Raw genomic sequence first — 14405 nt, 5'->3', positions numbered from 1 at the left:
ATGGTGAGCCGTGCTCCAGATGTGGCAAAAATCATGCAGACAAGGATTGCTATTGGAATACAGGTGCTTGCTTCAAATGTGGTCAGATGGATCATAAAATTGCTAGCTGCCCACTAAATACAGAAAATCAAGTTGGCCAAAGAACTTATGAAGGACAACATAAGGGTGGTGGACAGATTTCTAAAACCCAGGAAAGAGTTTATACGCTTACTCAACAGAATCCATAGGCTTCCAATACAATGGTGACAGGTATGAAAAATTTCGAGGACGAAATTTTTTTTTAGGGGTGAAGAATGTCATAGCCCAAAACCAAGCCCAATTCAGCAGACCCAAGTCCAAAAAAAAAAAAATAGAGGAAAAATTGGGAAGAAGACTCCCGATAGGAGTCTTCTTCTCCGGTGAGACCCGGGCGAGATCGAAATCCTAGGACCTCTCGGAGTCCTAGGGTTCTCTATAAAAGGACTTTCCCTCCCTTGAAGCCGATCATCGGCCCTCTTCCCCTCTTTTCCTCTCCGATTTTCCTGAATTAGAGCCGCGGATCCTTGCTTCGTTTTCACCGTGATTGCTCGCCGGTAGGGTCACCAGAGGTCGAGGTGAGTTCCCCTTCTTTTTCTCTCTTCCTTCCCCTTCTCCCGTGCCCTTGTGCGCGGCTGCCGGCGATGAGAGTCACCGATTTTCGATCGGAAAAAGGAACCTCTGTTTTGGTCTCTTTTTTCCGTGAATTTTTCGGCGCCGGCGATCGTAATCGATCGCCGGCCATGCCCCTCCGTGACCGGAGGAGTGGCCCCCCTCTGCCGTCGGCCTCCGCCGCGGCGACCGTGGCCTGAATGGCCCGGCACAAGGAGGGGACTGCCGTCCCCTGTTCGGCCCGGAAGGAGCCGAGAGAAGAAGAAGAAAAGAGAAGAAGAAGAAAAAAAAGAAAAGAAAAAGAAGAAAAAGAAAAGAGAAAGAAGAAAAAGAAAAAAAAAGAAAAGGAAAGAAAAAGAAGAAAAAGAAGAAAAAGAAAAAAAAGAAAAGAAAAGAAAAGAAAAAAATAAAAAATAAAAATAAATAAATATAAATAAATAAATAAATAAATAAATAATAAATAAAAATAATAATAATAATAATAAATGATGAGAGAAGAGTTTCTCTCTCTTCTCTCTCTTCTTTCAGTCTGAACCCTAACTTTCTCTCTCTGAAATTGAATTTTCTCTCTCTACTTTCTCTCTCTAGATTGTTTCTCTCTCTTGATGGACTTCTCTCTCTCTAAAATTATTCCTCTAGGATTAGCGTAGTGGAAGGTTTCATCTGATGATTTTGATCGAGTTTAGAGAAGAGTCTGATTTTAAGTGAGATTTTGATTTTGGATTTGTTAGATTTAATTTTGAATTAAAATTAATGTAAAAATATAATTTTAGATAATAGGCACGGAAGAATCTTCTAGAAGTTAGTCGATCTATTCATTCAGTGTTCCGTGAAAGGTAAGTAATGAATCATCTTCTCGAGATATTCCATATTTATTCTGAAAATAAATAATTATTCTCTGAAATTATGCATGATTTATGAAATTATGTTTTGAAAGAAAAGTGCTTTTGAAATATTATGGTACGTCGATTTATGCATATGATCAGTGAAAAATTATGATATATTATGATACAAAGTATTTTGATACAGATCGAATTTATGCTCTCAGCCTAATTATGTTTCAGTGGGCCCCGTCAATGGGGATTATACGTTGGTACTCAGTTGACCCTACCAGTGGGGGTTATGCGCTGGTGTTGTGGACCCTGCCAGTGGGGGTTGTGCGCTGGTATTTGTGGATCCTGCCAGTGGGGGTTGTGCGCTGGTATTCTGTGGACCCCGCCAATGGGGGTTAAACGTTGGTCATAGTCGAGGCTGTTGAGTTACGAGTATTTTGAATCGAATCGAATTTATGATTATATTATGTGTGAATATTTGAAAATATTAGATTTGTATTAAATCAGCATGAAATATACTCTTATGTTTGTTTGCAGCATTGTTCTTGGAAATTATATAATATCTGAAATATCTGGTAGAGATACTTGTTACTTACTGGGCTGTCTAGCTCATTACCTTTCTTTCTATTTTTCAGATTCAGATAATTAATTTCGAGCGTGGGAAGAAATATTGGGACAGAGCTTTTAGAGGCGAGATTTAGCATTGTCAACTTCAATAAACTTAGATCTATTGTTTTATTTTTAGAAAAAATTTTATTGGATGTAAGACATTTGATTTAATTACTTGAATTACAGTTGAATAATAATTATTTAAATTTATTCCGCTGTGATGCATTGATATCGTGATGAGATACCTTGCATGCTTATGGAGAGAGTTCTTCATAAGTATGCGGTGGTTGCCGCGACCCTCGATTCACAATCTCGGATCGAGGGCGTGACACATATTCACTCCGTACTTATCTTGAATTAGATCAAATTGGATAAAATAGATGGTGCGGGTTGGATTAGATTGATAAGATGGATGAGATTGAATAAGGAGTTTATTATGTAAATATTTTAAAATAATTATAATTTTAAAATTAAAATTAAAATTAAAATTATATCAAATCAAATTTTGTATTAGGCATACTATTATTTATGTTCGATTCAAATATATTTTAAATATTTTATTTAAAATTTATATTTATCTTTAATTTTAATCAAATCAAATAAAATTTGCTTTGATCTGATAGAAAACTATAATTTTCATCTTTAATTGCACTCTCCGCAATAATCAAAAGAAGGTATATGTACTTTAAAAAACAAAACATCAATCAAGTGAACAAAATCCAAACTCAAGTTCCCAGTATTCTATAATCGGCTCGACCGGAGCTTTCCTATTCGATTCTGTGATGCACGACACATGATCTGGCATTGGATTTGGTTGTCCGAAGTCCCAACGACTCCGTCATTTCCAACGGCTATATTGGCCCGATTTGATATGGGGGTGGGTTGGTTGAAGAATCCCACCCGTCGTACCCTCCTTCTCCTCCCGTTTCCCGCCAATCTCGCGCGCGAGGTGGAAATCCGACGCAGTGTGACGCACCCCGCATCATCACACGGCGGAATGAGCGATAAAAATCCCACCTTTCTATCTTTAGCCATGCCGTGACCCACCCTCCCCCCCGATTCTCCTCTGTTCTCCGGTCCTTTCCCCCCATCTCCATCCATTATTTCCCCTCTTGGATCCCCTCTCCCTCTCATCATTCCCCCGGTCCTCCGGCACCGGCAGCCCCAGCCTCCCGCCGATGCCATTGGACACGTAGGGCGCAATGGGCTGCGTGGCGTCGAAGAATGTCGCCCTCGTGACGCCGGTCATCGACTCGGCCGGCGTGTCGGAGAATCTAGAAGCGGCGTCGTCGTCGCTGTTCAACCGCCCGAAGCTCGGGAGCTACGACTTTGGGGACCGCAGCGAGTCCGGGGAGTCGGGGAAGATCAGCAGCACCAACACTTCGACGAGCTTTCGGCTGGGGAATCTGCATCGCTACATCGAGGGAGAGCAGGTCGCTGCCGGCTGGCCCGCCTGGCTCACCGCTGTTGCTGGAGAAGCCATTCAGGGATGGGTGCCGCTTAAAGCCGAGTCCTTTGAGAAAATGGACAAGGTAATGAATCGAATTTATGGCAGGCAATTTAGAAGCTATTCTCATCGCGTGTTGAATCACAAGATTCTTCATGCAAACATCGAAGATTTAGGAAGATTGTGGATGGGCCGCCATATGACCCCACGATCAATCCATGCAATAATTCTATGATTGAATGCATCGTGATTTATGACAAAGTTCTCCACATTTCCAGCTTTGTTTCTTCAGCGGTTCTTGGATGTTCTCAGTTGTCTAATGTTCTATCATGGCTTTAATAACGGCTGAGAAAAAAAGTGGTTGTGATCGATGAAAGGATAACAATTTATGTTTTCGTCATTCTAATTCGTTGTTATAAATTTATGATTTTCAAAAAAAAAAAAAAAAGAAGAAAAAGTTTGCATGTTTTATCAAATATTGGAATCTGCTAAAACTGCTGAGGAGATCATGATATGTTAGATTGATGAGTATTTTGTTGCATGATTTTGTAATGTTTTTCCTGCTGGTGACATCCAGTGGTTCTATTTTGGATCGAAACATTCCGTTTTTGCTTCTTTGCATGCCTATTACTGACTAGATCTTATTCCACGTCAACTGCATTTGAAGATTGGACAAGGTACCTACAGCAGGGTGTTCAAAGCACGCGAACTCGAGACAGGAAAAATTGTTGCATTGAAGAAGGTCCAGTTTGACGTTTACGAGCCTGAGAGTGTTAGGTTCATGGCACGGGAGATACAGATCCTCCGCAGGCTCAACCATCCCAATGTTGTCAAATTGGAGGGACTGATCACTTCTCGACTGTCTTCTAGTATATATCTTGTCTTCGACTATATGGAGCATGATCTTGCTGGGTTGTTGTCTTCTCCTGACATCAAGTTCAGTGAACCACAGGTTTGTCAACATTCTCAACAAGTATGTGAAATCTATAAAGTGAAGAATTGGAATAAGAGAACCTGAACAGTTAAATACTTTCATATGCATACATGTTGTAGATCAAGTGCTATATGCGACAATTACTATCTGGACTTGAACATTGCCATTCACATGGCATCATGCATCGTGACATCAAGTGTGCGAACCTCCTGATTAATAATGATGGCATCCTGAAAATTGCCGACTTTGGTCTCGCAAACTTCTTCAGTTCCGGGCAAAAACAACCACTAACTAGCCGCGTTGTGACGCTATGGTATCGCCCGCCTGAACTTCTTCTGGGTTCAACAGACTATGAAGCATCTGTGGATCTGTGGAGCGTTGGTTGTGTGTTTGCAGAAGTGTTTCTTGGGAAGCCAATCTTCCAAGGAAGAACTGAGGTAATCATCCTATGTATACCTTGTGCATATTCCCTTCATTTTTAAAATGCAAAAGATTATCTTGCTACTTCGAGGAACAGGACAAGTGCACAGATCAACCATGATAATAACAGAACCATGACACTTCAGTCTATTTTATTTCTTTTTTCCTTTAATTTATAATGAAGAGTGCAATTTTCAAATAGAAAGGAATAAAAATGACTAGAAGCAAGAAAAAGCAGAAAACAGCATGTTATGGGAAAAGATGATACAAATCCTTTCCTTTTTCTGTAGTAAATAATAGACAACTCAATTGCAAATCTCGAATTTTTCCCAGCATTTTCACTATAAAAATTTCATGCTGTAGTTTTCTTTAAGGTTCTGGACTGTGGAATGCATTATGATTTAGCTACATATCAATTTAATGGGGTACATTCCGAGAAACTAGCCAAGAAAGCAAACCGGCACGGTATTGCAGATGTAGACATGGTTGATCGGTAGAATACCTGAATGATAACAATTAAAATGGGTGCATATCTGACTTTAACAATATTCTCATGAAATCAAACATAGGAGGAGGATTATTTCAAAAATTTTACAACTCAGGAATTTATGCGTGTACTATAGACCACAGGAAGTAGTTTCAGAATAGTATTGTAAACACTACATAGCATATTTGCATCTCTAATTCTGACAAAAGAAGCAGCAGCCATCTAGCAATGCAGTGGAATACGTACAATTGATAGTTGTCGAAACTATTTTTTATCAGCCAACAAGCTGTTCCTTTAGACCATCTGAATACAATTGACAGTTACACACACATATGTATGCACATACAAATGTATGTATGTGCATATGTACCTATGTACATACTCATCCATACATACATATAGATATATTTTGGGGTAACATTTCTTTCATCTAACAGTCTATAGATTAAAAATATATTTCTCATGCTCAAAACTTGCACTATGGTAAATTATAAAGTGTAATTATTTTTCTTTTACTTTCAGGTTGAACAAATACATAAGATATTTAAGCTGTGTGGTTCTCCACCAGATGAATTTTGGAAAATGTCCAAGTTGCCCCATGCAACGGTTTTTAAACCGCATCAACCTTATGGGAGTTGCCTCCGAGAGAGACTTAAATGTTTACCAGAAAATGTCTCTAGCTTATTAGAAATTTTCCTCTCTGTTGAACCATATAAGCGTGGCACAGCCTCAACTGCTCTTGCATCTGAGGTAACTTTATATAAAGGAGTTCATCTCTTATTATGTTACATATTTCATTTATAATGCTTTTTTCTCTTGTGCTGTTTTAGACAAATTGTCATACAGTTGTCAATCTAATTGGAGGGACTGCTTGCTTGCTTTTTTTTCACTTCTTATAAAATATCTCTAAGCAGTAGCTTGTTGGTTGAAAAAGGATGAAACTTAATATGATTATGTTGCCCAAAAAAAATATAGAACTGCAAATTACAGAAGAGGATACAATGAATCACAGAAGAACCAGAAAACATATATTTACCTTCCCCTCCAAACAAGAACCTGAATTGATGGAAGAAAGAACCTATATCCAAATTTGATGATTGTGCTCTGCTATATAAATTTGACCGACATACATTTCCCCAAACAACTCAAGCATCACAATAGATGTTACCATCTGTTCTAGCCACTGATATTGGCCGCTCCAAATTATTTCTGGTCAAGAAGACTATCACTAGTCATGGTCTCTACCAACCTGGTTAGCAAACAGAATCCAACTTTGATGGCCTGTTATGTCTGTTGCTCACTGACCTCTATGACAATGTAAGAAGCTTTACTCTATGCTCTCTCCTCTCCTCTCTCTCTCATATTTAGAGTATGGTCTTTAATCTTTGAAGCAAGGGGTTCCAGGAGTACTAGACTTTCAAGACCTTTATCAGTTCTAGGAGAAACTGTAAATGCTCCAAAAATAGACAGTAGGAAAGTGCTGGAGTATTGTAAGTTCAGCATACGACCATCTTGGATAATTGTAGCATTTTGGCCCCAGAAGACTTGCTTAAGCTATAATATTCTCCCTTTTACTGCTTTTATCTATCACAAGAAATCATGTCAATATGACAGTAATGTTTGTGACAACTTGTCTGAGATTTTTTTTTTTTAACCTGGTTTTCTTTCATAACTACTTCCAATCTAAAATATTTGGGGATCATGTTGGTATGTCACCTTGCAATTACTATTTGATGTTCTTTTTTGACTCATTCCTGTTCAGTATTTTAAGTCAAAAACATATGCATGTAATCCGTCGAGCTTGCCAAACTACCCACATCTATACGACATGTTTGTGACAACTTGTCTGAGTTTTTTTTTTTTAATCTGGTTTTCTTTCATAAATACTTCCAATCTAAAATATTTGGGGATAATATTGGTATGTCACATTGCAATTACTATGTGATGTTCTTTTTTTTCCTCATTCCTGTTCAGTATTTCAAGTCAAAACCATATGCATGTGATCCGTCGAGCTTGCCAAAATACCCACCTAACAAGGAGATTGATGCAAAAGCCCGTGAGGACTTACGCAGGTAAGCTTTAACAATCTTCATGACTTCACACTTCCAAGATAAGGGGAAAAAAAAAGAAGAGGAAGCTAATTTCTAGAAGAATGATTATCAACTGTTCTCTTACTTGCTGTGTTAGTTGCTCAGGTTCATGCATTGCAAGTAAATTCAGTTTGTGGATGTTTGACCTTAGAAAGTTGGATATCAATGGAATTATGGAAGTTTAACATCATATGCACAAAGCACCTACAGATATTGGGTTTACAATATTTTGCTTCCATACTTTCAAAACCAGAAACTTGCTCTTGCTCTTTCTATGTTAAACAATTAAGGGAATCCTAGTATGAACTTAGCCAAAAATAAGTATTAAATCAGCTAAAATATCTGTAAATATTATACATTCCATCAGTAGTTATTAACGTATCCAGTGACAAGTAAGCCTTCTAAGGCTGTGACCAATGTCAAAGCCAAAGCCACCCCTGTTTTCCAAATCTTTGTAAGTCAGTAAAGGAAATGTAATTACTCATATCTGATACCATCATCAGACAATTCGCTTTGTAGAGTTTTAACCAGTTTTAGATTTTTTTTTTTTTTTTTTTGAAGGAGAAGGATCCATTGTAGGCCACGTGGTACAGAAGCCACAAGAAAACCTTTAGGAACATATAGAACTTCACAAGAATCAAATGGGCTAAGCAAAGAAGCATCTCTCCAAAAGGTCTCTCTCTCTCTCTCTCTCTATCTATTATATGATTCAGAGATCAGAAACTTTTTGTTCCTGCAGGACTCATGGAAAACAACTGGAGGCAGTATTGGTGGCACAAAGAGAGATCCAAGAGAGAATGGCGACACCAGACTGCTAATAGATCTGCAAGCAATACCAGAAATCAATCCCCCAGACAAGGGTCACCATGTAAAGCAGACCTGTCAGAAAGACGTTCTTCCCTCAGGTCCCTTGCAGGTGTCTGCCTCTAGTGGCTTTGCATGGGCAAAGAAACCAAAAGAAAACCGTTCATATATCAAATCTCATTCCAGATCCAGCTCAAGAAACCACATATCTTGTGCACTAGATCATTTGAATATCTCACATGTAAAAGATCCTTCCAACCTGAAGGGACAAGCCGACAGATATGCTGGACATGCATCACGTTCCAAGTGTAACAGCTGCAAGCCATATGAGATTGCAAAGGATGAAGTGCTCACACAACGGTCAGAACCAGAAATTTCAGAGCGATACAAGATGGCAAATCATGTGATTATGAACCAATGGTCCGATCCACGAAAACTGGACTTACTTGATTCCTTTGATTCCTACCATTCTCGGGATTTTCAGATGCACTTTACAAGAGAGATACAAAATCAACTAAGTGCAGCATCTTGGTACTGATGCAGTTAATTTGCCATTTTTTTCCCTACTTCACTGTCTATTTAGCTAGCAATTTAACTGTCCATTTGGAAAAAAAACATTCTCAGGATTTCGAGGATCAAGGACAAAGAGTTAAGTCATGTGGGCCTCTACTGTCTCAGCCATGTAAGATTGATGAACTTCTAGAGAAGCATGGAAGGCACATCCGCTAAGCTGCTCACAGATAATGGTTCCAGAAAGGTAAAAATGAAGCCTCATTTCAAAAGGAGGTTGTGGTTAGCATTTCATGGGTGTATCCATTTTTCTGCAGCAACCATCATTCCCTTCGCTTAGCTTGATGTCCTACTTCTCTTTTTGTCATGACATCATGTACTCTGAAATGGAAATTAAAACCGTCATAAATCCCTTTTCACTACTTCGATTCATCTCTCTCCATCAGGATCATCTTACTTCATGCCGTGCAGGGTGAAAGTTTTCACTGACATTACGACTATATTCTTCCTTTTCACTACGGAATTTCACTGAGCTTCATTCACTTATCTTTGAGCTTATCCTTCCTTGACCAAGCTTAATCTAATCAGCAGTTGCTTTACTGGTATTGTTTTCATGTTCATCATCTATCATTCTACTACTACCAAAAGGTCAACCCGGCCATGGCATCAAGTCATGAAACCGGCCCCAATTCCTGACACCCAAAAAAAGAAACCAAGAGTCCTTGTATCCTTAACATAAAGTATTAGATATTGCATCGTCAGTGACTGAAGGGGCAATAAAATGTAATCACTCATTGAATGGATAATTATGCTCTGCAGATCTGCCATTTAAAACTAATATGATATCTATGCATATAGGTTTGGCATCATTAGTTAGAATATGCTGTCAAACTACTAGAATTTGGCATTCTTGGATTTGGCTTTTCATTATTTTCTTTATTATAACTTTTAGTTGCAAACTTCATTGTTGTTTGGTAGAGAAATATTTGTTTCTTAATATGCTACTGAGAGGAATGACAATGACTATCATTATTTTCTGGGCAGGAACAAAGCAAGGGCATTGAAATTTATGGACATGTTACTCTTACTAATCGATATAGGTGTCTGTTGCCGCCGGGAAGAGCATTCTGGATGTATCAGTGTCCTCAGAAATCTGAGAAGTGTACACTGAGCTACTCCAAGAACAAATACCACAATGGCGATCTACCAGTTAAAGGGTGAAGATGATTTGAAATGTCATACATGAATCTTTTCTGTTGCAAATCAAGTCTAAAAGTGAAATTATTTGATTAATCATAAGTGAATTCAGGGATCCATTCCAAGTCATCAGTTGGTACTTTCAATGCTCTTGGCGCTATTGATGTGCAATAAGTCAGTTGCAAACATTATCTTTTAATTCACAGCTATTTGAGAACTCAGAGAATGAACTTTAACGGCTAAGAAAGCAAATTCCTGTGAAATGGGTCGAATCCATTAGATCTTCTAAATGCCTCAAATAGAAATTCTTTGTGCACCGCCTGCGGTGCACAAAATTCAATGTGGAGTGCACCATCTTATCTGATTGATCCATATAGCCATCGCTTTCCAACGCGCATTTAATACCAGCAGATCGATTTTTTTGTTTAAAAATTTTATATGACAAAAATATTTTTCTTAAAAATTATGACATCCCTTCACACTTCCTCACAAAAATTATGACACCTCCTGCATAAAAGACGAAATTGAAGCAGAGTGTCATAATTTTTGTGAAAGGGTGTCATAATTTTTAAGAAGGGATGTCATAATATTGTTTATACATATATTCATTATCTTTTTCTCCCGTACAATATTATGACACCCTTTCTTAAAAATTATGACACCCCGCTTCAGTTTAGCCTTTTATGCAGGGGGTGTCATAATTTTTGTGAAGGATTGTCATAATTTTTTAAAAAAATATTTTCATCGTACAAAATTTTTAAATAAAAAAATCGATTACTGACATTAAATGCGCGTTGGGAAGCGATGGCTACATGGACCAATCGAATAAGATGGTATGCTTATTTTTTACACTGCAGGTGGCGCATAAAGAATTTCTCATGCCTCAAAAAGAGGCAATTCTCCTGTAAAGATAGGTTGTATAGCATCAAAAGCACGCATTTTTTTTTAAACCCAAGGCAAAAATAGTCAAATAGATGTTGCTTGTTATCTAATATGCCAAAGAGATTTCAAGCCTGCGACACTAAAATTCTATGTTGCTTGGTATCTGATATGCCAAAGAGATTTCAAGCCTGCGACACTAAAATTCTGCCAACACACACGCACGCACGCACAAAAAGCTCCTCAAAATACCCAGTCAACAATGAGAAACTAGGAGGGTGCCAAATGCAAAGTTGGTGAAGTCTTTTGCATAAATACAAGAGGCTTGGGGTCGATCCCGCCCTTACTTCAGCAAAGCTTTAGCCTAGCTTTCACTGAACAAAAGGAAAACAAAAAAACCTAACAACTGTAACAGGGAGATCCAGTGGACATACACAAAAGCAATATGTTTTGTCAAATTCAAAGTAGACTAGACCATGGAAACACTCCAATGTAGTTGAACTTTTATAAAGATATTGAATAATTTAGATAATGAAAATTTATTTGTGTTGGAAAAGAAAAATTATGAGCCGAATGTAATTCAATTAAATTTTAGCTCGATCAGAAATATGTATGAAAATTTGGACATATGTGGATGTGCAATATCTAGGAACAAGCTTTGTTAGCTTTCCAAATTTTTAGTTAAGCTGATACCTAATCCTCATTTTGGGCTAGTTCACTTTTCTCCCTCTGACACAATCTTCCCTTGTATTCATTATATAATACAGGATTATAATCATGTTGTCTGAAGTTGAGCCAAAAAAAAAAAAAAAGTTACGAAGAAATCCAAACTATAGTATTTACATTATCTATAGATGTTATGTGGATTTAAGGCAGGCCTGACACTCCTAGTGCTGGAACTAGCTTAAACTGCCCATACTTGTTATCCCGGGGAAAGAAGAAAAAGGTTAAATTATGAAGTGGCGGGACTAGCTCAATAGTAACTGCAATATTTCATATGATCCTTAGAAAGTGAAGTGTCAGGAACTTCTATAAGAAGCCTTCAATTTGATCTGTCCACACACCCCATGTGATGTGAGCAATAGAAAACTCAGGCATTGCATTATTGCGAATAAACCCTCATCAAAGTTAATATTTTATAAAAAGATCCACTTTAGAAATCTAGCATCATGCTTGAATTAGGACGGATTGTGACTAGAGATGCAAATGAGTCAAGCTGCTCATGAGCTACTTGAGCTCAATTCGATTCAGTTATTATCAAGCTCGAGTAGCAAAATACTCGGCTCTAAAGCTCACTAATCTATTTGAATTCATATATATTTTTAATAATATTATTTTTATTTATAAATATATATTAATTTATATGTTATTAATAGACTAAAGCTCGATTTCGAGCTCGAACTTACGCTCGAATATAACTTGATTGATATTCAAATCAAGTCGATTCGAATTTTGCCTATTTTTTATCAAGTCGAGCTCGAGTTAGAGATTAAGACTCGATTGATCTCGAGCTGAGTTTCGAGCATAAATATTTTGAGTTAAGTCGAGCACAAGCTTCGAACTACTTGGCTCGGCTCAATTGCTTTCCTAATCTTGTGACATAATAAAGTTTTACCGATAAAATCTTGTTAAAGTGAATATTATATATTGTCAATCGGTTGATTATCAATCGGTTGATTATCAATCGGTTGATTATCAATCGGTTCGAGCACAAACTTCGAACCGTTGATTATCAATCGGTTGGCCGACCAACAGTCGGCTATTCTCAACCTCCCTAGCAAACTCGATTATGACGACTCAACTGACTTCAGACTGATGACTATGACGTATCATAGTTATCGATCGATGGTTATTCAGACTTTAACAATTGCCGACATATAGTCGACATATTCAGACTGCCGATATAGAGTCCATATATCGAAAATCGCCAGGCAGAAAGTGCATAATGGCTAGAATATGATCAATGTGGCTATAACCATCCATCCTATGATCACATAGTAGAAATAAGTGGATCCACATGTCTAACCGTTACAAACAGTTATCAATAACTCATCTATAAAGAGAGGTAAATAAACAGCATTTGTAAGATACTCTTTTGAGTTGATACTCTGCCTCTCTAAATATTAATCTGCTATTCACCATGAAGCGAAGAAAAACTGTTTCTCTTCGGATAACCCAAGTTGCATCTAAAAATTTTTCTATTAATCTACATGAATAAAGATCAAATTCTTACCTGATTAGCAGCAGAATCAGAGATCAAATCTCAAATAATCTAAATTAAACCTTCGCAGATGTCTGGATATGCAGACCCTCTACTTCGTATGCACACCAGATGCTGCAGAAAAGCAGGATGAACTCCGATCGAATCACCTTTGCAATCCAATCAAATAAGGGAAGAGAGGTGCTGGTGTGACACCTCACACCAGCAAGGGGGATGCCCAAGAATGGCCCCTCGCTAAGGAGAAAGGGGCGGCACTAAGGGGAGATGCCAAGGATGAGAAGAAGGAACCTCTCTCTCTTCTCACGCCTCTCTCTCTCTCTCTTCTCTCAATCTGATTTGTTTGCTATGCATCCATAGGTAGAGACCCTCTCTATTTATAAATGAATCCCATAACCAATAAGTATAAGACTCATAACTCAAATCTGATTTGAATCAGTCAATACTCATGAAAGAAGGATTCCTACATGAGATAGAATTGCATCACTTATGACAACCACTTTGCACCCAATCTCTCACCCACATGGGATGCCCCAAACTAGCACCATTCCAAGTATTAGTTAGTCCATATGAGAGGAGAATCCTAGTACAAGAAGGATTTCTCATATCCCATCCAAAATGAGTCCGATTCGAATCCAATTCGAAGCTGGTTCGAAACAATTTCGAAAAACTATCAATCCCAATCTCTTTAGGACTTTTGTACCAAGTCTAACTTAAATTTTGATCGAATTAAGTCTAATTAATTCAGATCTAATTGAAATTAATTAGTACTGAAATTTAATTTTTCATATGTTCCATAGATTATAGATCAGAAACTGTTCATCCTCAGGAATGAATCTGAACCTTATATGTAGTGCTAGCTAGACATAGTCAACTCTTCAATCCCGTTTGACCATAACTTAATTCTCAATCAAATTAGCTTATATGTTCAATCAAGTCAAGTACTTCTAAATTGGACATATAAATATAGGTCAATTCATTCATACGGTGTCTGACTTATACGTGTGACTCCATAGGTTCAAACACTAAGCCAGTAGCACAGGAACCAATTCCTGTACTAATCGAAATATCATCTAGCAATGATTCCCAATGTCCAGATAGGTCGAATTATCGCAAAGAAATATTTCAGAATCCATACACATGGTTATCGCATAATTCATCCTTTTGACCCTGAATGCTCTAGGATGGTCTTAGGTTAACTGTCAATCAAATTGCTTCATCCACATTGTATTTCAACCTTTCAAATCCATCTCATGAATTATTCTGATCAAGGCTTTACTAAATTAAAATACAGCGGTATATCAACTCCAATAATTCGAAGGGGTCAATCCCATCTTGATACACATACAG

General features: G+C 37.8%; 1 protein-coding gene across 1 annotated transcript; it reads left to right on the top strand.

Annotated features, from left to right (window-relative positions):
• The first annotated feature begins 3118 nt into the window (after positions 1–3118).
• Positions 3119–10200, top strand: LOC105057782 (protein IMPAIRED IN BABA-INDUCED STERILITY 1). Its single transcript, XM_010940481.4, is given in 10 exon segments — positions 3119–3601; positions 4184–4468; positions 4570–4887; positions 5880–6107; positions 7332–7429; positions 8009–8120; positions 8187–8727; positions 8730–8782; positions 8876–9008; positions 9806–10200. Coding segments are annotated over 9 exon segments (2070 nt in total). The 5' UTR covers positions 3119–3271; the 3' UTR covers positions 8981–9008; positions 9806–10200.
• The last annotated feature ends 4205 nt before the right edge of the window (positions 10201–14405 follow it).

This window comes from Elaeis guineensis, chromosome 2 (assembly GCF_000442705.2).
Source record: "Elaeis guineensis isolate ETL-2024a chromosome 2, EG11, whole genome shotgun sequence".
In the NCBI taxonomy this organism is placed as follows: domain Eukaryota; kingdom Viridiplantae; phylum Streptophyta; class Magnoliopsida; order Arecales; family Arecaceae; genus Elaeis; species Elaeis guineensis.
The sequence above is the reverse complement of the archived record's forward strand: the minus strand, read 5'-3'. Positions and strand labels throughout refer to the sequence as shown.